At 46.3% G+C, this 23,016-nt stretch overlaps 1 protein-coding gene across 2 annotated transcripts; it reads right to left on the bottom strand.

Annotated features, from left to right (window-relative positions):
- Positions 1 to 329: 329 nt before the first annotated feature.
- LOC105041440 (14-3-3-like protein 16R) lies at positions 330 to 22,684 on the bottom strand. 2 transcript variants are annotated; one of them, XM_010918414.3, is made up of 4 exons: positions 22,111 to 22,684; positions 21,790 to 21,912; positions 872 to 964; positions 330 to 768 (listed from the first exon to the last, which is right to left on the bottom strand). In XM_010918414.3, exons 1-4 carry the CDS (start codon positions 22,582 to 22,584, stop codon positions 733 to 735), a joined length of 726 nt encoding a protein of 241 aa, XP_010916716.1. In that variant the 5' UTR covers positions 22,585 to 22,684; the 3' UTR covers positions 330 to 732. The 2 variants fall into 2 exon arrangements, with proteins under 2 accessions (XP_010916716.1, XP_073110243.1); XM_073254142.1 differs by lacking the exon at positions 872 to 964.
- Positions 22,685 to 23,016: the final 332 nt, after the last annotated feature.

The raw sequence follows: 23,016 nt of genomic DNA, 5'->3' as shown, positions 1-23,016 counted from the left end.
AATTTTTTATTTAATATCGGTGTGTCATAATTTTTTTAAAAAGATGTTATAATTTTTGTGAAGAGATATCATGACCAAAGAGCAGAAATATTTCATCATATAATTTTTAAATAAAAAAATATTTTATAAATATTAGATACATATTAAAAAATAATAATTATATGGACTAATTGGATAAAACGGTGCGCTCCACGTTGGATTTCGTATACCGCACGCGGTGGACCAAAAGGGAAAGTGATATCCGAGTGAGCAATGGCTCATTAAAAAACGTTCGCAAGTTTGAACAAATAAACCGGATACATCGGATTTTCTTAAAAACAGCCAGTCGGCATTTCCCTTTGAATAAGCTCATCATGCATGTGACTGTAACGAATGGCAAAAGCAAGCACATAACTGCATATTAACTACTTTAAATAAGAGTCTGGCATTTTCAAGTTGAAGCACAGCAGCAGCAAACCTAATATCGATAAAAGGAGCAGGTAAAATAAAAAGATTCAAATATAAAAGGAAGAACAAAGAAACAAAAACCCAAAACACAAACAGAATGCTTCTTGAAACTTTCACGGGGCAGTAGATAGGTGAGAAAATGGAATGCCAAGACATAATGCGGCCAGCCGAGAACAGGAAATTATTTGCATCTCTAGTGGGGCAAATCAGCGGGATCGTTGATTGGCTACGAGGAACCAATGTAATAGCAGCTACTGCTGTTCATCCTCATGCTTGGGTGCTTCTTTAGATATCATCATCTGAGACATCTGACACGTCAGACTGGAAATAAGAAATATTAATTAATTGAACTGGATACTTGAAGCGAATGCGATCACACATTAAAGACAAAAATATAGGCTACTTATTTTGAACTTTCAAAGACCTCCGTGTCTGAAGCCCACGACGTAAGATTATCTCGGATGAGCTGCATGCGCTCGTCCGATTCCTTGCACTCTGCATTTGCTCCATCCAATGCCTAACAGCAGCAATTGAAAGGTGAGATTAATATCTTCATAACACATCAAGACTCACATGAACTTTCCATTCATGGATCTGCAGAAGAGCTTGATAGCACAAGATGAAGAGATCCTGGGCTTAAATGATCCTTTACATTTATTTCATAGGGAAGAAAAAGCTCGACCTAAAGGGAAAGTAATACTGGAACTTTAACCTGAAGTGACCAACAAGGTTTTATGAAGTCGCCATAAACCACAAACATCAATTAAAGCTTGTCCCAAATGAATTAGTAGAACAAAATGTTTCAAAATTTAAGTATAACCCTAACAAAAGTGTTTTGGATGAGAGAGAGAGAGAGAGAGAGAGAGAGAGAGAGGGACTAACCCTTCTTGAATCAAATAATACCAGCATTCAAATAACATGAAAGACATCTGATTGTCAAAAGATCAGATTGTATCCATGTCAGATTGTTTAACATAATTATTCTGCACTTGACTAAAGCAATAACATATGCTATATGCCTAATTTTATAGTACACATTCAAATAAACTATTTACTTCGGCCGTTCAGATGACATGCTGATAGAGTTACTTAGTGTTGGTGCAGAATTCCGCCGATGCCGGAGAAGCTGGAGTCGAGGGGATCACGGCCGCCGTCGGGACCTGCAAAGAATGTCTAAACCGGAGTTGGAGGTGCTCCGATAAGACCATCTGATGCTCAAGTCAGTACTCTGCTTTAACAGAAATGGAGCACTCAAATGAGATTTTAGCAGAGTTTAGAGATAATGCTTAGAGCTTAGAGGAGAACGTATCTGGAGTGTCTCTTTTATAAACGAGAGAGCATAACCGATTGACAGCGACGTCCGTAACTGCCTGGTAGTGGGCCGTTCAGGGCCACGTAGAGTTTGTTACGGAGAGTAGTGGTGTCCGTTGTCGTGACTTGCCGGGGAGTTCGGGCCGGACGGCTGAAGCTCGGTTGGGACGTCTGGTGGAGCGGAATAGCTTTCTGTCTCAGCAATCTAAGAGAAGCTCGGATATTTTTGAGGTTGCAGACGGGTTAACTGTTGTTGGTGCCTTAGGCGTTGATGCTGCGGATGGAAGTCATCTACTGTAGAAGTCCGGACGGAAACTTTCTGTTGGAGAAATCCGGCTGGAGTTCGATTGCTAGAAAAGTCCGTCTAGAATTTGTCTGATGTAGAAGCTTGTCTGAAGACTGTCCGCTTGAGAGGTCCGGTTGCATGAGAAATCCGACAGAAAGTCGACCGATAGCGGAATTCGGAAGGTGTTGTGGAAGTTCGTCCACTGGAGGAGTCTAGAGGATACTGTGGAAGATCGACCGTTGGAGGGGTCCGGAGGAAATTTGTCCGTTGGAGGGGTCTGGTTGTAATAGAAGTTCGGACGAAGTCTACTTACCGTAGAAACTCGGATGAAGTCCGCTTGCAATAGAAGTTCGGACGAAATTCGCTTACTGTAGAAGTTTGGATGAAATTCAAAAGGCGGTCGACCACCGTAGAAATTTGGATGGAGTTTGGTTACTCTAGAAGTCCTGCTGCTGGAGAAGTCCGGACATTGACGAAGTCCGAAAGAGGCTCGGAGTAAAGTCGATCGTGACAGGAGGAAGTCTGGAAGAGATTCGGAGAGTAGTCGATCACTGTAGAAAATCGGCTGATAGTGAAGCCCAGAGAGCATTTGGAGCAGTCCGATAGACGACTGAAGGAGCTCATTATTGGAAAAGTCCGGAGGGTATAGTAGGAGTTCGTTCGTTGGAGGAATCTGGAGGACATTGTGGAAGGTCGACTGCTGGAGGAGTCTGGATGGTACTGTAGAAGCTCGGACGGCCGAGAGAGTACATAAAGATGCTGCTCAAGGTCGGAAGCCGGAAGAGTCCTGGGAGGGTTGGCCTTTTACGAACTTCGACTGGGGTTATTTTATACCCAACACTAGTCCCTCTACTTTCGAGTTCGGATTTCGAATGAAGAAAGTACAAAAAAATTTTCACAGCCAAAGTTGCCCTCCTTGATTTTCGTACTCGATTGTTTCCAGATATTTTGGCGTTTGACGCGTTGGTGCTGGAGTCTTTTCAAATCGAGGTGACCCGAAAAGATTTTTTCGAAATTTTCACTGGAACGTCGCCCCAGGTACGGCACAATAATGATTCTGTCAGTCGTCAGCCATCTGCCACGATGAGTGAGACACGCGACGGTTGTAGGTCAGCCAAAGGAGATCTGCAATCATTATTGCGTCGGACCTTGAGGTCTATTTAAACCTGTCCCCCTCCTTTAGGAGTTTCACCTTGCCTGAGATTTTTCTTCAATCTCTTCTTCTTCCCCAAGAGCTTCGTCCTCCTTCAGCATCCCTCTCGATCTTAGGCGCCCTTCAGGTCGACCTCCATCGCCTTCGCTGCCCTCCTGCACCTCTCGGACCAGCCTAGGTTAGTTTCAAAATCCTTCTTTTTCTTGCTGTTCTTCCATTTTTCCTCCTCTACATTCCGCCCGTTCAGTTTCTCTGCGAGCGCCTTGTTTTCTATTTTTTTAATTTTTTCGGGATTTTCATTTGATTCAAAATATCCTCCAACACTTCCTCCTCTAGCGGTTCTAGAAGTTCGTCAACTTCAGCCCCCCAAAATTCTAGTACTGTATATGAACCCATACTTAGGATTGAACCTCGTCCGATCTTTGTACCAGACACCATTCCCAGCTCTTTGATCTCGGACGAACTCTCGCTGATTAGAATTCAGTATGGGGTTCCTCCGATGTATGAGCATGAGCTTCCCGGGCTATCTGATCGAGCTAGCGCCCTCCTGGCCGCTTTTGTTTATACCAGAAAGCCTTCTGTGCCGGGCTTCGACTTCCACTCCCACCTTTTGTTGTTGCTCTTTTTTGCTTTTTAAACATTTCTCTAGTTTCTGTAGTGCCAAACTCCTTTAGGTTTCTGATAGGATTTCTTTCCCTCTGTCATTTAGCTGAAGTCTGACAAACTCTTCCCTTGTTTAGAAACTTTTATACCTTTAAGTGTCATCCTTCGGTAAAGGACTGGTGGTACTTCTCCCTCCAGTTCGATAGAAAGGGGTTGCTGAAAGGTGCCCCCTCTTCTATCCACAACTAGAAGGAGAGGTACTTCTACGTCCGATGCCCGACCCTGATGCTGGGATTGCCCCCTGGGGCTCCCTGAGGGACTCCGTCTGCTGGGCTTCTAGCCTGGAAAAGGATGACCTTGAAGCCTCCAATAAACTTAAAACTTATCTAGCTCCTCTCCTCCCTGACTTTCTGAAGAACTTTTATTCAATGTCGGCCTGAGCCCTCTCAACCCTACGGGTATTTTTTCTTTCTCAAGTCATTCGCTACTTCCTCTTTCTCTTATTCTGTGTCTACGCTGTGCCGATCTTTTTTCATTGCAGATATGGACGCAGATGTAGCTCAGATACTAGCCAAGGGTCTCAAGGCCCACAAGAGGAAAGACGCCGCAACTTCTGGGTCGGCGAAGAAGGAGAGGGTAGAGGAGACAAGCTCGACCGTGCTTGCCCAGGCGGCCATTATCGTTGATGCCCCCTCCGACGTCGTGCCCGCAGTCCCCCGAGCTTCTTCAAGAAGTCCTCCGACCGAGGTTCCTGCTTCAGAGTCTCATCCTGAGGAGGTGCCGGGGGTCGAAAGAAAGAGAAGGAAGAAGACGGTGGCCCGCAAGATCAGCAGCAGCAGGGCTGCCATCGAAGGGTCCAACGACTCCGAAGAGGATTCGAGGGAGAATCCCTTCAACAACAGAGATTTAATAAAAAGGTTGGTCGATGGGTGCGTTTTGCCCGAGATCGTCCACAGGATCGTCCATGCTGATCCTGAACAGCGGATTTGAAACTCTCTGGGGTCCTTTCTTGAGATAGGTCGATTTACTTTTTTCTTCCTTTCACTTCTTCACTTAGTTCATTCCTTAGCTTTCATATTGACTTCCTGGCCGCTCTTGCAGATTGGACACCAACTCATTGCCAACATCGAGGCGATGAAAAATGCAAAGAAGGAAGCAGCCCAGGCGAAGGAAGGTCGTCAGGCTGAGGCTGCCCGTCTTAAGGAGAAGGTCGTCGAAGTCACGAGTCTCCAAGAGGCGCTCCAGAAGGAAGAACAAACTTCGACGGATTTGAAGGCTGTTTTGGAAGAGGAAAGAAGGAAGGCAAAGGCCGAGGTCTCCAAGCTGAAGGAGCAGATCCCGACCCTAGTCTCAGAGGTAAGGGCCCAAGCAGTGGAGGAGTTCAAGACCTCCTCCGAGATGAGGGATCTGAATATCAAGTTCGGCCAGGCTGCCTTTATCAAAGGCTTCGAGCTTTGCCAGGAGAAGGTGGTCGGAAAGTTTTCCGAACTTAACCTCAGCTTCCTGGATGAAGCGTCCGACGATGAAGCCGGACCTTTCGAAGTTGCTGCCGGTCTCCCTCCAGTCGGGACCTCTTCAACTGCCGCAGCTGTCGTGAACGACCTTCCGGGGGCGCCGAGCTCCTCCACTTCTGCTCCAGAGGTCCGAGACCTCTAATTTTGTACTTGTCCTTTGTTACAATTTTTTTTCTCTTTCTCTTGTACTTAAAAATTATTCAATCAATGAAATCAGATTCCCCTTTACAGAGAGCTCCTTTTTCTTCTTCTACTTTCTTTTCTTTTCTTTTCTTTTTTGCAATGATTTGCGTTGTGACGCTCTTGTTTTCCGACAACAGTATCCTGTCGAAGCTCTTCTCCTATCGCAGGGGATTCCTTTGAAGTCTATGATTCGGGATCTAAGAAGGAAAGTTCGTCACCTAACGAAGAAATCAAAGAAGATGGACGACGAACTTCACAGGCTGAGGAAGAGCCATTCGAAAGCCACCGTGGAGGTTACTCACCTTCGAAACCTCCACAAAAAGGACTTCATGGACTACAACCGGAAGTTGGCCAACTTCGAGAAGGAGCTTGAGGAACTCCAGAAATACGCCAGCGATCGATCTTGGACTCAGGCTTCCAAGATCAGCTCCCTCGAGGTCAAGTTGGCGACCGCACGGGAGAAGATCGATCCATTGGAAGGGAGCTCGTCCTGGCTTCCAACTCAGGCTGACTACGGCTGGGACTGGTCGGACATTGGAAGGAAGCTCATCCTAGCTTCCAACTTAGACTGACTACGGTTGGGACTGGTTGAAAAAATTCTCCGACCTTCAGAAGCAGCTACAGGATGCCGAGATGAATTACAACACTTATCGAGTCGGCTGGTGCAGGCAAATAGACAACTACAAAAGGAGGCTCAAGACGACGACCGACGAGGTTGCTCGCCTTCAGAAGCAGTTGTTCGAAAGAGCCCAGGCCATTTTGGTTCAAGGCTCCGACGAGCTCCGATCCTTGAGGGGGACTATGGAAGAACTGTCCGTAGTCCTTGAGAAGGAGAAGGCCGAACTATGACGGCTGAAAATTCAGCTGACCTATGAGCAGCAGGCAGTCAAAGATGCAAAAGCGGAGTCCGAAGTTTTGAGGAAGAGGTTTCGAAAATCGGAGGACGAAAGCCGGCGGTTTCACCAAATGTATCGGGAGATGCTGCTAAGAAAGAAGGAACTGAAAGAAGAAGTTGAGAACTTAAAGCAATCCCTGATAATGGCTGGAACTGAGAGTCTGAAGTCAGAAGAAGCTGAGCTTCCTTAGAGCTTCTTTTACCTTTTGTTCCATGTATTCTTTTCTTTTCTTGTTGTTGTTTTTTTTTGGCCTTCAAAGGCTTTTGTAATGCACTCTTTACTAATGAAATGAAAAGGAATTTTCTCATTACTTTGTCTATTCTTGCTCTGAGTTGTCATTTACCGAGTTTCTCTTGTCTTTTATCTTATTCGATGTCGACGTTGTTTGAAGGTTCCTGGTCATCGCCGCATTGATTCGCCCTTTTTGTTCATGACCGAAGATCTTTTCGAGGCCATTCGAATTTGACGTTTTCTCCCGGTGTTCGAGCTTGGGGCCTGAACTTCTCGTTACTTTGAGAAAGTCTATTTTCTCCTGCTAGTGTTGGGTTCTCCCTTAGAGACTGAGAATTTTTGACAAGAGTTTTCTTCCTCATTGAGATGAGATCCCTTGTGTCTTAGATGTAATTCATTTTTTTCTTATCTCTGGCGTAGCTCGTCGCTTTCCCTTTTTTTTTCCTCTTTTTTTTTTACGTTTGGGCGAGGGTTTTTCCTCTGCTCCTAACGGGGTTGTAGGGGTGTAGAGAAGCCGTTGATGAGACTTTTTTCCTCATCCGATCTTAAATGACCAGGTCTTCATTTGTGTCAGGATGAGGTTCTTCTCCTGTCCCCGACATAGTCAATTTCAGCTCATGTTAGGATGACATTTTTCTCCTATTCCTAACAGGACTGTGGGGCACATAAGGGCCGTTGCGAGGGCCTCTTCCCCATCTGGTCTCTTAATAACCAGATCTTCGACTTTGCTCATGTTAGGACGAGGTTCTCCTCCTGTTCCTAACATGACTGTGGGGACGCATAAGGACCATTGCGAGGGTCTCTCCCCTCATCCGATCTCTTAATAGCCGGGTCTTCGACTTTGCTCATGTTAGGATGAGGTTCTTCTCCTGTTCCTAACATGACTGTGTGGATGCATAAGGACCATTGTGAGAGCCTCTCCCTCCATCCGATCTCTTAATAATCGGATCTTCGATTTTGCTCAAGTTAGGACGAGGTTCTCCTCCTATTCCTAACATGGCTGTGGAGGTGCATAAGGGCCGTTGCGAGGGCCTCTCCCCCCATCTGGTCTCTTAATAGTCGGGTTTTCGACTTTGCTCATGTTAGGATGAGGTTCTCCTCCTGTTCCTAACATGATTGTGGGGGCGCATAAAGACCGTTGCGAGGACCTCTCTCCCCATCCAGTCTCTTAATAATCGAATCTTCGACTTTGCTCATGTTAGGATGAGGTTCTCCTTCAGTTCCTAACATGGCTGTGGGGGTGCATAAGGGCCATTGCGAGGGCCTCTCCCCCCATCCGGTCTCTTAATAGTCGGATCTTCGACTTTGCTCATGTTAGGATGAGGTTCTCCTCCTATTTTTAACATGGCTATGGGGCACATAAGGGCCGTTGCGAGGACCTCTCCCCCCATCCGGTCTCTTAATAATCGAATCTTCGACTTTGCTCATGTTAGGACGAGGTTCTCCTCCTGTTCCTAACATGGCTGTGGGGGCGCATAAGGGCCATTGCGAGGGCCTCTCTCTTCGACTTTGCTCATGTTAGGACGAGGTTCTCCTCCTGTTCCTAATATGGCTATGGGGGCACACAAGGATCGTTGCGAGGGCCTCTCCCTCCATCCGATCTCTTAATAATCGGATCTTCGACTTTGCTCATGTTAGGATGAGGTTCTCCTCCTGTTCCTAACATGGCTGTGGGGGCGTATAAGGGCCATTGCGAGGGCCTCTCTCCCCATTCGGTCTCTTATTAATCGGGTCTTCGACTTTGCTCATGTTAGGACGAGGTTCTCCTCCTGTTCCTAACATGGCTGTGGGGGCGCATAAGGGCCGTTGCGAGGGCCTCTCCCCCCATCCGATCTCTTAATAACTGGATCTTCGATTTTGCTCATGTCAGGATGAGGTTCTCCTCCTGTTCCTAACATGGCTGTGGGGGCGCATAAGGGCCGTTGCGAGGGCTTCTCCTCCCATCCGGTCTCTTAATAATCGGGCCTTCATTTGTGTCGGGATGAGATTCTCCTCTTGTTTCTGACACGCTTAGTTTCGATTGTCTGAAGGAGCTACTCCTTGTCGTTATAAGCTCATGCTAAAAGAAAAGATATGCGAATATGAAACTTTTATTTAAGGCAAAGTTATCGGTAATACATCATAAATTTTTTGAATTCCATGATCGCAGAAGGTCCGCTCCTCCGAGCTCTTTTAGATAGTATGTTTCGGACCGGACTACCTCCCTGACTTCATACGGGCCTTCCCAGTTTGGGGCAAGTTTCTCTTGGTTCTGAGGTTGTGAAACAGTGGCTCATCGAAGTACTAAGTCTCCCGCTCTGAAGGCTTTGCTCTTGACTCGGGAGTTATAGTAGCGGGCTGCTTTCTGCTTGTAGGCTGCCATCCGAACTTGAGCTGTCTCCCGCTTTCCTTCTAACAAGTCGAGGTTGGCCTTGAGATCCTGTGAGTTGCATTGCTCGTCGAATGCCATGACTCGCGCCGACGAAAGTTTGAGTTCAATCGGGATAACGGCTTCTGTTTTGAAGGCTAAGGCAAAGGGGGTCTCTCCCGTGAGCAGTCTTTGGGTAGTTTGGTATGCCCATAACACGTGATAAAGCTCGTCTGCCCAAGTTTCCTTTGCTTTTTCAAGTCTCGCCTTGATTCTTTGCAACAGAGTCCTGTTAGTCACCTCAGCTTCGCCGATTGCCTGTGGATGGGCTACTGACATGAAGTTATGGGAGATGTTTAAATCCTCATAAAATTTAACAAACCTTGCTCTAGCAAATTGTCATCCATTATCAATAATGAGAGTTCTGGGTAAGCCGAACCTACAAATGATTGACTTCCAGACGAAGTCCTGCACTTTAGCTTCTGTGATTTTTGCCAAAGGTTCGGCTTCGACCCACTTGGTGAAGTAGTCAATTGCCACCAGGAGGAACTTTCGCTGCCCGGACGTCATGAAAAAAGGTCCAAGGATATCCATCCCCCATTGTGCAAACGGCCATGGGGCACTCAAGGGTGTAAGTTCGGAGGCGCGCTGTCTTTGGATATTCGCATATCTCTGACACCGATCACACTTTCTGACATATTCAATGGAGTCGTAGTACATTGTAGGCCAGTAATAACCTTGTTGGAGCAATTTGTGGGATAAAGATCTGGCCCCCAGGTGACTTCCGCAGACTCCTTCATGTACCTCCCACAAGGCAAAATCGGCTTCAGAAGGCCGAAAATATTTCAAGAGGGACAAAGAGTACGATCTCTTGTACAGCTTGTCCTCATAAAGGATATATCAAGAGGCCTGGTTTCTAAGCTTCCGAACTTTTTTTGCATCATGAGGAAGAACCCCATCTTTGAGGTATGCAACCAGTGGGTCAATCCAGCTGGGTTCATGGCTAATCTCCATTACAAGTTGCGGTTCTTCCGTATTTGGACATTTCAGAACTTCGAAGAGGACTTCTTTGGGTAGTTCAGTCGGAGCCAATGTAGCCAACTTGGAGAGAAGATCGGCTCTGATATTTTCTGCTCTTGGAATCTGCTTGATGTCAAAGCTGTCAAAGGCAGGGATGATCTCTTTTACCTTTTCGAGATACTTGGCTATACTGTCCTCCCGAGCTTCATAGTTTTCGCTAACTTGTCCCACCACCAATTGGGAGTCACTGTAGACTTGGAGCCGATCTACTTCTAATTTTTTGGCGATCTTCAGTCCTGCAATCAGAGCTTCATATTCTGCTCCGTTATTTATCGCAGAAAATTCGAAGCGCAGTGCGTACTCTGCGATAATTTCTTTCGGATTGACCAAGATCAAGCCCGCACTGGCGCCTGACATGTTGGAGGAACCATCCACATAGAGGGCCCAAAAACCATCAGAGAGATATGTTCTTTCCTCAGGGGAGTTCAGCTGGAGTCCTGGGTTGTCAGCTTCACCTTGTTCAAGTTCGGCTACTTCCGGGATAGTGCATTCCACTATGAAGTCTGCTAATATCTGGACTTTTATCATCGGTCGAGGTCGATAGTTGATGTCGAATTTCATGAGCTTGACTGTCCATTTCGCTATCCTTCCGGAAGCATCCACTCGATGCAGAACTGCCTTAATCGGCTGGTCGGTGAGCAGTGTTATGGTGTGCCCTTGAAAGTAAGATCAGAATCTTCGAACTGCAATCAACAGGGCGTAAGTTAGTTTCTCTAACTTAGTATACCTGATTTCGGCGTCTCTCAATACTCAATTTATGTAGTAGATCGGCCGTTAAATTTTTGCTTCTTCCTTAATCAGAACTGCTGCGAGAGCCACAAGGGAGACCGTCAGGTACAGGAACAACTCCTTTTCGGGTTCGGGCTTTGCCAATAGCGGAGGTGAGCCGAGGTAGTTCTTCAATTCTTCGAACGCTAGCTAACATTCAATGGTCCAATAGAAGTTTTTCGACTGCTTGAAAGTCTGAAAGAAAGGTAGGCATCGTTCGGCCGACCTTGAGACGAAGCGATTCAGAGCTGCTACTCTCTCAGTAAGGTGCTGAACTTCCTTTATTGATTTTGGAGCAGTCATTTTTTGGATGGCACAAATCTTTTCTGAATTTGCTTCGATCTCGCACCCTGATATCATAAAGCCCAAGAATTTTTCTGAGATTACTCCAAAAGTGCACTTGGCTGGGTTCAGCTTCATCTTGTATTTTCGGAGGGCGCTGAAGGTCTCCTCAAGGTCGGCGACGTGGTTCATTGAGGATTTACTTTTTACAAGCATGTCGTCCACGTAGACCTCCATGTTGCGGTCGATCTACTCTTTGAAGATCTTATTCACCAGCCGTTGATAGATCGTCCCTGTATTTTTGAGGCCAAAAGGCATGACCCTGTAACAGTAAAGACCACGGTCAGTGATAAAGGCAGTCTTTTCTTCATCCTCTGGTGCCATCCTGATTTGATTGTAGTGAAAAAATTTATCCATGAAAGTGAGAAGCTCGTGGCCTGAGATTGCATCCACTAATTGATCAATTCTGGGCAGAGGGTAACTATCCTTCGGGCAGGCTTTATTCAGTTTTTTGAAGTCTATACACATCCTCCACTTGCCATTCGCCTTCTTGATGAGAAGCACATTGTAGACCCAGTTTGGATAGTTGACTTCTCTGATAAATCTGGCTTTCAGGAGTTTATCAACTTCCTCAGCTATTGCCTTCTACCTTTCCGGTGCATGACCTCAGATTTTTTCCTTCATCGATCGATGTTTAGGATCAACAGCTAGACGGTGTTCCATGACTTTCGCATCAATCCCCGATATGTCCGTCGGAACCCAAGCAAAAACATCCACATTCTTTTGTAGAAAATTGATGAACTGTGTCCGTACCTCTTCTCCCAGGTTGGAGCCGATCTTCACCACGTGCTTTTCATTCCCATCGTTCAAAAGAATTGAGACAAGATCTTCAATTGGCTCATCCCGTTCTTCAGCAAGGTCGTCGCGGGTGTCTAATCCATCAATCGGACAAGGGTCAGACTGACCATTTCTTTGTAAGGCTATGTTATAGCAGTGTCTTTCCAGGACTTGATCTCCTCCGACCTCTCTGACCCCTTGGCTTGTAGAAAATTTTAATTTCAAATGGTAGGTCGATACCATAGTTCGGAGAGCATTGAGGCCAGGTCGGCCGAGTATTGCGTTGTAGGTAGACGGTGCCCTTACTACCAGAAAATCCACTTGCGCTCTAGATTGTTTCGGGCACCGACCTGCAACTACGGTCAAAGTTATTACTCCTTCCACTGGCACAGCATCGCCAGTGAACCCTCCCAATGGGGAGCTTATCAGCCCTAATCGATCATCCAGAATGGATATTTTTGAGAATGCATTGTAAAATAAAATATCGGTCAAGCTTCCATTATCAATAAGAATGCGGCGTACATCATAGTCAGCAATATTTAAAGAAAGTACAACTATATCATTATGGGAGAATTGAATCTCCTAGGCATCTTCTTCAGTAAAAGTTATAGATTCTTCAGTCCTCTGCCGCTTGGGCGGTCTGGCCGATCCACTGGCTGCTCCCCTTCGGGATCTTCCAGAGATGGTGTTGATGATCCTGATTGGAGGCCGATCTTCAGGCTGTTCTTCCTTCTTTGACGGCTCTGGTTGTGGTAGGGCCCTCGACCGATCTTCCCTACTTTCAGGTCGGTGTCGGATGAATCTGTTGAGCCGACCTCGTCTGATGAGCTCCTCGATCTCGTCTCGGAGCTGAATACACTCCTCCGTATCGTGGCCATGGTCACGATGATAGAAGCAGAACTTGTTAGGGTTGTGCTTTCCGAGGTGTGTGCGCATCCTTTCCGACCTTGACAGCTGCTCCCTGATCTCCATCAGCACTTGAGTTTTTAGAGCATTGAGAGGGGCGTAGCTGTGGAATCTTCCTGGGGGAGAGCTCCGTCGAACTCTGCGGTCTGGGCTTCTCTGCCTACGAGCTCGGGAGAGAGTTCGGACACGCTTGTATTCGGAGGGAATTCGAGAACGTGGTCGAGCTTCACTCGGCCCTTTTTCAGTTGCGGGCTTGCTGGAGTCGCCCGCCTGCCGCTCCTTCATGGCCTCCTCATCCTTCAACTTGAAGGCTTCCTTTACTCGAGCATATCCTTCGGCCTGAGCCAGCAAATCAGCGAAGTCCCTGAAATACTTCTTTTTCAGAGAAAACAGAAGGTCATTCTTTTGAAGACCGCTCTTCAGGGCGGCCATTGCAATTGATTGATCCAAGTTTTGGACCTTCAATGCGGTGGCGTTAAAATGGTTGACATAAGTTCGGATGGATTCTCCCTCCTTTTGCTTGATGTTGATGAGGGACTCCGAACCTCTCTGGGGACGTCGGCTGCTGATGAAATGAGCCACAAACTGATGGCTCATTTGGTCAAAGGAGAAGATAGTACCTGACTTCAATGTCGAGTATCAATTTCTTGCTGCTCCCTTCAAGGTAGATGGGAAAGCTCGACACAGGATGGCGTCTGACATGCCATGGAGCAGCATCATTGTCCGAAAGGCCTCCAGGTGATCAACCGGATTCGAGGTCCCGTCATAGCTCTCAAATTGGGGGAGCTTAAAGTTCGATGGGATCGGTTCCTGCATAATCCTTTGAGAAAAAAGAGGGTCAGTACAGATATCCTCACCGTAAGCAGGGGGAGCATGGCGGAGCTCTTCGATCTGTCGGTTCATCTCTTAAAATCTTTGATCCAGGAGATCCTCTCGATCATGAATCTTGAGGATTTTCTGACAGAACGGAGGTAGGGACCCTCCAGGGATGGAATCGTGATCAGACAGAGGGCTCTCCGCCCTCTGCTTTCCCTTTCCTGGGGATATAGGACGACTGGCCCAAGTGGGCCGTCAATCGTTGGATTCTGAAACTCCAACGATGCTCTTTTCAGCTGCACAGATGCCTGTGGCTGCTGCTACATGGCCTGCACCGCTTCGGTGAGGCCCCTGACCTGCTGAACCAGCAGGTCGAACTGCTCCATGCCGACTGTCATTGCCGGAGGAGGAGGAGCCCAAAAAATTGAAGACGAGGTCGGAGCTGGCGGATCTTGCTGAGATCTGACCACGGAGGTCGTAGATCGCCTGGTGGATGCCTTTCGGGGAGGCATCAGGTTGGGATCTGACCGGAGAAGAAGAAGAAGATGTCGAAGAAGATGACTGGAGACAGTCCCGTTGAGTATTCCTTTAAGAATAAGGGTTCTGCGAAGACAAAGGTCCTTTCTCTAGTGTCAATTCTGTTGGTGCAGAATTCTACCGATACTGGAGAAGCTGGAGTCGAGGAGATCACAGCCGCCATCGGGACCTGCAAGAAAAGTCTAAACCGGAGTTGGGGGTGCTCCGACAAGATCCTCCGGTGCTCAAGTCAGTACTCTGCTTCAACAGAAATGGAGCACTCGAATGAGATTTTAGCAAAGTTTAGAGATAATACTTAGAGCTTAGAGGAGAACGTATCTGGGGGGTCTTTTTTATAGATGGAAGAGCATAACCGATTGACAGCGACATCCGTAACTACCTGGTAGTGGGCCGTTCAGGGCCACGTGGGGTTTGTTACGGAGAGTAGTGGTGTCCATTGTCGCAACTTACCGGGGAGTTCGGGCCGGACGGTTGAAGCTCGGTTGGAACATCTGGTGGAGCGGAATAGCTTTCTGTCTCAGCAATCTAAGAGAAGCTCGGATGTTTCCGAGGTTGCGAACGGGTTAACTATTATTGGGTGCCTTAGGTGTTGATGCTGCAGACGGAAGTCATCTGCTGTAGAAGCCCGGACGAAAATTTTCTGTTGAAAAAATCTGGCTGGAGTCCGATTGCTAGAGAAGTCCGTCTGGATTTTTATCTGATGTACAAGCTTATCTGAAGACTGTCCGCTGAAGAGGTCCGATTGCATGAGAAATCCAACAGCAGGTCGACCGATAGCGGAATTCGAAAGGCGTTATGAAAGTTCATCCGCTGGAGGAGTCTGGAGGACACTGTGAAAAGTCGAATGCTGGAGGGGTCCGGAGAAAATTTATCCGTTGGAGGGGTCTGGTTGGCACTGTTAAAGTTTGGTTGGCGCTGTTGAAGGTTGATGGCTAGAGAAGTACGGAAGACACCAGAGACAGTTGGTCACTGTAGAAATCCGGCTGCTGGAGTCCGTCCGTTGTAGAAGTTCATCTGAAATCCATCTGTTGTAGAAGTTCATCTGGAATCCATCCGCTGTAGAAGTTCGGACGGAGTTCGATTCTTGTAGGAGTCCGGAAGGAGGTCGCTTACTGTAGAAGCTCGGATGGAGATCGGTTGTCGTGGAAGTCCGGATGGAGATCGCTTATTGTAGAAGCTCGAACGAAGTCCACTTACCGTAGAAACTTGGATGAAGTCCGCTTGCAATAGAAGTTCGGACAGAATTCACTTATTGTAGAAGCTCGGATGAAATTCGAAAGGCGGTCGACCACCATAGAAACTTGGATGGAGTTTGGTTCTGTAGAAGTCCTGTTGCTGGAGAAGCCCGGATATTGACGAAGTCTGGAAGAGGCTCGGAGTAAAGTCGATCGTGACAGGAGAAAGTCTGGAAGAGATTCGGAGAGTAGTCAATTACTGTAGAAAATCAGCTGATAGTAAAGCCCAGAGAATATTTGGAACAGTCCGATAGACGACTGAAGGAGCTCATTATTGAAGAAGTCCGAAGGGTATGGTAGGAGTTCGTCCGTTGGAGGAATCTGAAGGACACTGTGGAAGGTCGACTGCTGGAGGAGTCCGGATGGTACTGTGAAAGCTCGGATGGTCAGGGGAGTACAGAAAGACGTTGCACAAGGTCAGAAGCCGGAAGAGTCTTGAGAGGGTTGGCCTCTTACGAACTTCGACTGGGGTTATTTTATACCCAACACTTAGCATTGGATAAACACAATAAGAAGAGTGGCACTGGACAAACACAATAAGAAGAGTGGCACTGTACCTCTGATTAACCAAAAAACAAAAAAAAATATCCTAACTATAAATGCAGTTGTGAAAGAAATAAAGATCCAAAACAAACAAGCGATCCTCCAATATTTGAATTGAAGCACTAAACAAAGGAAATCAACTTCTATGAAAAGAGCAACATCTTCAAAATTTGAACCCAAATACAAATAAAGGACATTCCCCTAAATATAAAAAGAGTAAGACCAAAAATATTAGTTGCTAAGAAACTTATTAGCTTCCAACCCAATAGAATTATCGACTATTATAGCCTATCAAAGAACATAAGGTGCCCAATTTCATTCATGCTTGCCACAACAACTAAAACAGATATCCCACAGTTAAAAATAAATTGCTTTATTTCTTAAAGGAGGAAATTGCTCTCCAAGCAAAACATAGGAGAGCCGAAGAAATGAAAACAAAAACCAAATCAATGATATCATAAATGATGAAAGTCAAAAGGGAAGCATGAAAGATTGAAAAAATAAAAGGGAATTCTTATAACAATAATAAATATTTTAACATCCACCTAACAAGTATACATATAGATATGAGCTTGATGAGCTCAGATAAAAGACTACCTTGCCACTCATCATTTATTTATTATTGAAATATACTAACCGACCCCCATAAATCGATTGATCTCCAGCGTAGATCGACTGACACTCGACTCTGGCTCCACAAATAGACATGATCCTGAAAGAGACTACCGACCGAACATCGATCAAGCAGGCCGGCACTACTCTCAACCGACCAACCGAACACACCTCACCGACTCAAGATCGGCAAGCGATCGATGTTCGGATACTACAGACAGTGGACTACTTTGATCGTCGGTATTTTAGAGTTCTCAACCGATGGTCAATCCCCGACGCGTAGTCGGCCGACTCATTCGCCATATCATAACTGTCATGGATGGTTATCCCTCAAATATCGAGGTGTAATCTGTGAGAATTAATAACCCACCACGAGATTACAGCCCAATGATTCTACGCCATAAAATGCGGTACCATATCCGATGGTTACAACTATCTTTTCTATAAAAAGGGGGTAAGGCAATAGCATCAGTAAGCCACTTTCGAGCTGAGTTCTGCCATCTTTCTCATTCAAAAATACTGTTGCCCAGTCTTCCTCTCTGACTTAAGCATCGAAAGGTCTCCATCGGAGATAACTCCGGTCAGTGTGGACGTTGTTTTATAGGTTCTTGTTCCCGACGACAGACGACGAGGGAGTTGGCCGCAACAGATTGGCGTGCCAGATAGGAGAAAAGATAACTCGCAATGACGAAAATCATAACTTAACGGTCAACAGCAACCAGATCGACGAGGCACTCTTCCCATCGGGAAGAGGCTCCTCCCCTGCCTCTGGTAATAGAGCCCAGTTCTCCATGACCCGTGGTCACCACGGACGTCCAGATTACTGCGATCATACAGTAAATGAATGTTCTTATGGAGGCAGTCAGAAGTCTGTAGCAGCAGCAGACCCAGCCATCACAGCCGTCGGTGGAGCAACCGATGGCGCATTTGGTGCCGTCCAGGCACAGTAGCCGCCACCCGCAGCGATCACCTTCTCCCTACTCGGAGCGATCGTCTCGGCTCCCCCGTCGAGATGAGCAACGACATTCTCGGCACTCTCGACATGCCGCCACTCATCGCTCGCAGCGTTCCCCCTCTCCTTCTCATCACGACAGTATTAGGAAGGGGAAGCAGCTGCGAACGCCTTCTGCTTCACCTTCAAGTTTATCGAGAGGATCCACTCCCGGAGTTTTTTAACAACGACGATTCGACGACTACGAACGCAAGTTCTAGAAAATCAATCGTCGACTTGCTCAGCTTCAAGTGGAAGGTTGGAAGTCTTCCAACGACTACGACTTTCACACTGCACAACCTCTCTCCCAACACATCTTGGATGAGCCGATTCTATCTTGGTTCAAGATACCACAGGGGGAGCCATACGACGGATCCACCGATCCGATCGACCACCTTGAGAGCTATAAGGCTCTCATGACGATTCAGGGGGCGACCGATGTCCTCTTATGCATCGACTTTCTGGAAACTCTTCGGAAAGCTGCTCTAGCCTGGTACTTCGGGTTTCAGTCGGAAAATATATATTCTTTTGGACAGCTAGAATATTTTTTTGTAGCTCACTTCAGCACCAGCCGAAGGCCACCACAAACTTCTGATAGTCTCTTCTCGATTAAGGAGAGACTAAAACACTTCAGAATCTCGTGGCTCGTTTTAATGCGGCCACGCTTGAGGTCAAAGACCTCAATGAAAACATGGCTATCTCGATCATAAAAAAAGGTCTGAGGGGATCTCGATTCACATATTCTTTGGATAAAACTCTCTCTTGAACTTATGCTAAACTTCTGGAGCGTGCATACAAATTATGCATGCAGATAAAAGAGCTTCTGACCGGCACCAGACAGAAGGTAAAAGTCAGAAGAAGAAACAGAAGAAGAGTGGGGCTCCGATCGAATCAAGTAGGCCCCCCCGACTAATAAGCGAGTCTCACCCCGATAATGGAGTCAAGGCCGATGTATAACAGGCATGATTCCTATACCCTTCTTTCTATTCCTCATGTACAAATCCTTATGAAGATCGAAGGGGTAGAATATCTACGGCACCCTCCACCAATGAAAATGAGGAACCACGATCGAAGGAAGTATCACCGATTTCACCGTGACCACAGCCACGACACCGAACAATGCATCTAACTCAGAGATGAAATAGAGGTCCTGATACGACGAGGGTACCTTGAAAAATATCAAAAAAATCCACCGACTCAACCTCCAGTCGATCGAGGAAGCTGTAAATAATCAGCCGACTACAGGAGTCATCAATATGATCTCCGGACGACTAAACTGAAGGATAACTCCCAAAAAAGAGTCGGCGAAACAACAACAACTCAATATAATAACTTTCTCGAAAGAGAAAATTTGGAGAATTCAAACTCCTAATGACGATGCTGTTGTTGTTTAAACAATTAGCTAATAAAAGTATGATGGATGTTTTATTCTACTTGACTCTCTTCTGAATGCAACTACTCGGAGAATCAACTACTTTAGTGTCGACTATATTTCGATCCTCTTGTAAAATCCAACGTCCTGACTATGATTTTAAAGCGACATCAAATATGCAGGATTTCACTATAAAAGCCAGAGAATCGACTATCTCGACATCGAATATACTTCGACTTTCACTATAAAAGTCAGAAGATCGACCATCTCGACATCGAATATACTTCGATTTTCACTGTAAAAGTTAGAAGATCGACCATCTCAACATCGAATATGCTTCAGCTTTCACTGTAAAAGTCAGAGGATCGACTATCTTGACACCAACTACATTTCGGTTCCCTTGCAGAACTGACTTATCGACTTCAACTAGAGGCCAGTATCGACGATGCAGAATTTCTCCATAAAATTCATGCTGCCCTCATAGTCGGCTTTCCATTGAAGCAGCTGGCTAATTTACCGGCTTAGTATCAACTAAGAAAGGCAAAATTTCAAGACGATCAAGGTCGGATTGAAACTAAACCGACATGGCCACGGCCAGTCAAGGGATATTCAGCTTGCCACCGATTATCAAACAATACGATGCATAAACTCGATCAAGCTTCAGGTAATGGATATTCGACTTACCATCGTTATCCTAACTAAATACGTCGAAAACTACACGACCAGCAGATTCTACAAAGTCTGTAAAATGGTCAGATTTACGATCTACATTCAGAGATTGTCCTACAAACAAACATTGCAGACTCGACGATACAGAGAAGCATTTCAGAACAAAAGTACTTCTTTCATTATCAAAAAAGAAAGATTACAAAATTAGATTGAAGTCCGATTACATCTTTATTTACAAGAAGAAAAATCAAAAACACCAACTAATCTTCATCCCCACCCTTCATTTCACTGAAGAATCGACAGGCCCACCTTGAATCGGCTTCTCCGACAAACTCCACCTTCTAGCTCGGGGGACGATACGACTCGAGTTGAGCTGTGAAGATGGTTGACCGATCACATTGCTCGGCCAACCACATCAACAGCTTAACCCACTCGTACGGGAACAGAGAGGGTCTCACCCGATCTACAACCACACCCTCCTCGTATAAGAGCTAAAGGAGGGCTTCAAATTTTCATCCACCACCGAAGATGACCTTGATCATGTAGCTGAGATGGAGATGCGGGATATACGGTAATGGATCGTTGACCCCACCATCGGCACCAAAAGTGAAAAGCTGACATCAACCCGAAGCACAATGCCGCTTTCAAAACTGACCAACAATCGGATTCGAGAACAAGAAAACCCCCGGGCCCGACAGGGAGTTGTTGGTTGGAACCTCCGGCCAACCACCCCCTACAGGAATCTCACCCATTGGAAGAACTATCAAAAATCCAAAGAAACTCAAAGAGAAAATGACAAGGAATGTTTTCGCACGAAAGTAACTCTCTGGCAGAGCTCTCCCATCAGAAGAGACAAAATAAGGGATGGATACCTGGCTGACAGTAGTCCTTTTATATAGAGGAATGCCTAATGGCCCGAATGAAAGCGGCCAGATCAAGACAGCACCGGATGACGACACGTGGTAGTATCCAGACCCATCATCGACCCGACAGTTCGACATGCTTGCATCAGATTAAACCACGTCACCTCCATCCGCATATACAGCTCCGACCCAATAACATCTCGACACGTGGCAAAAATCTACATGCCATAATCAAATCGCACGATGCCGATTCGCCTTCCCGATATAATGTCTGGCACAGGCTGACCTTCCGCAAATGACGCCTGACATCAAATCTTCCTACTGATACGACAGCTCAAAGAAGACAAAGTGGTTGATCGACCGTACTTCAGAGAATGTGGTGGCAGAGTCGGGATTCGACATGACAGACAACAACTCCTTTCGTCCAAGACAACTGACTATGTGGCGATGCACGCGACGACTCACCATTGGACTCAGAAGTGGAGGGGCAACTGTTGGGATAAACCGACCGACCCCTATAAACCGACTGATCTCCAGCGCAGACCGACCGACATCCGACTCTGACCCCACAAACAGACATGACTCTGAAAGTGACTACCGACCGAACATCGACCAAACAGGCCGGCATTACTCTTAACCGACCAACCGAACATACCTCACCAACTCAAGATCGATAAGCGATCGATGTTCGGACACTATAGACAACGGATTACTTCGATCGTCGGTATTTCAGAGTTCTCAACCGACGATCAACCTCCGACGCATAATCGACCGACTCATTCGATATATCGTAACTGTCATAGTCGGTTATCTCTAAAAACATACATCGGCATCAAATCACATCACATAAGTCCACTGCGATTTTAAAGAAGTATCACTCAAGAGTTGTTATTCATCACATCATGCATAAATATTTATATCTGATAATTACAACGGAATGAGGGAACAACGTGATCACAGCTCATTTACCCAACTGTTGAATTGTCTGCCTACATCTATTTTCTACAACGTATATCATTGATCGGCAAATTGTGGATCTAAAATATGAATCGAATTTCTATATATAAAAAATATTTTAAAAATCAAAAATTAAAATTTTAATAATAACAATAGATCTATAAAATAAAAAAAATTCAAATTATAAGAAATTAAAAATTTTAAGATCCTTTGACTTTTTCAACTGATTTTTCAGTTAAATTTTTAAATATTTTATTTTTTGATTCTCATTGGCATATCTATTCACGTTTAATTTAATTTAATGCACTCCATTTAAAAAAAAAAAAAAAAGAAATCAAACCCAAGATCACCTGTTTCGCGAGAGTGCGTGCCCGGTCCGGGGAGTTCAAGATGTCGTGGTATAACGCCGAGAAGCTAAGGCACAAATCCAACCGGATCGGGTGCGTCCATGCCAGCTCCACCATCGCAATATCCTATCACATCACATCAGATTCATCATCCCGACAAATCATCACCAACGTCCATACCAAAAGAAATCAAATCAATAACCTAACCCTAGCATTGCATGAGATTAAACAAGTGGATCTCCATTCCGAAACCCTAATCCTAGCAAACCGACGGATCGCCGGATCGGATCGGAGCCCGAAGAGAGCCCGAAAAAGACTGGAGACCTGTGCAGAGTTGTAGGCGGCGAGAGAACTCTCCGCAGCGTCCTCCCTTTCGGAGCCGGTCTTGATCTCGGCGAGATAGCGGTGGAAGTCGTCCTTCATCTTGTGGTAGAATACCTTGGAGTTCGCGGCGGAAGCGGAGGGAATGAGGCTTGCGTCCAGCAGCCTGAGAATCCCAGCGCATCTGCTAGTGAGGTCGGCCTCGACCGTGGCACGGAAGTCGCGGATGTCCGCGGCGTAGTCCTCGTTGCCGTGGCTCTCCTCCTGCTCGGTCGACGAAACAATCCGCCACGAGTCCCGGTGGTCGTTGATGATCTTCCTGTAGGCCACCGAGAGGAGGTTGCGCTCCTCCACGGTAAGCTCCTTCCCCTCCGCCGCCGCCGCCACCTTCTCCATGAACTCCACCATCTCCTCGTACCGCTTCGCCTTCTCGGCGAGCTTCGCCATGTACACGTTCTTCTCCCTCGCTCCCGCCATCGCCGCCGACCGATCAGAGAAGAAGAACGGGGAATAGAAATAAAGAAGACACAGGAAATAGAAAGAAAGAAGGCGCAAAAAGAGGCAAGAACGCGGAAGAAAGAACGAACGGAGGATTTTTGTCGTTTCTTTTTTTTATTTTATTATAGTTATTAGAAATTAAATAAATGGGCCATCCGCAAGAAGACGAGAGAAGCTGAACGTGGGGTCGTTATGTGGATTCTTGGCGCTGGTTGGATCTGCCGTTGATTACTCAAGTATGGGAAATCTCGTCTGTTCATTTATGGTAGCGCACCTGAAGGAAATTTGTATGCGGGCTATCTGGGCCCATCCACATGGGATGAGCCGGACGTTCGAGGACAGATTTAAAAAACATCGGATTCTGCTAATAACCTTGTGATTCGTGGTGGGGACCCATATTAAATTGAAGGC

This window comes from Elaeis guineensis, chromosome 3 (assembly GCF_000442705.2).
Source record: "Elaeis guineensis isolate ETL-2024a chromosome 3, EG11, whole genome shotgun sequence".
NCBI lineage: Eukaryota > Viridiplantae > Streptophyta > Magnoliopsida > Arecales > Arecaceae > Elaeis > Elaeis guineensis.
The sequence above is the reverse complement of the archived record's forward strand: the minus strand, read 5'-3'. Positions and strand labels throughout refer to the sequence as shown.

Bases quoted from the DNA above. Each gene is read 5' to 3' on its own strand.
- LOC105041440 (XM_010918414.3), bottom strand. From the start codon at position 22,584: ATGGCGGGAGCGAGGGAGAAGAACGTGTACATGGCGAAGCTCGCCGAG. The intron at 21,913-22,110 runs GTCTCCAGTCTT...GTGATGTGATAG, and splicing joins CCGCCTACAACTCTGCACAG to GATATTGCGATGGTGGAGCT. The intron at 965-21,789 runs GTGATCTTGGGT...TGCTGCTGTTAG, and splicing joins CACGCACTCTCGCGAAACAG to GCATTGGATGGAGCAAATGC.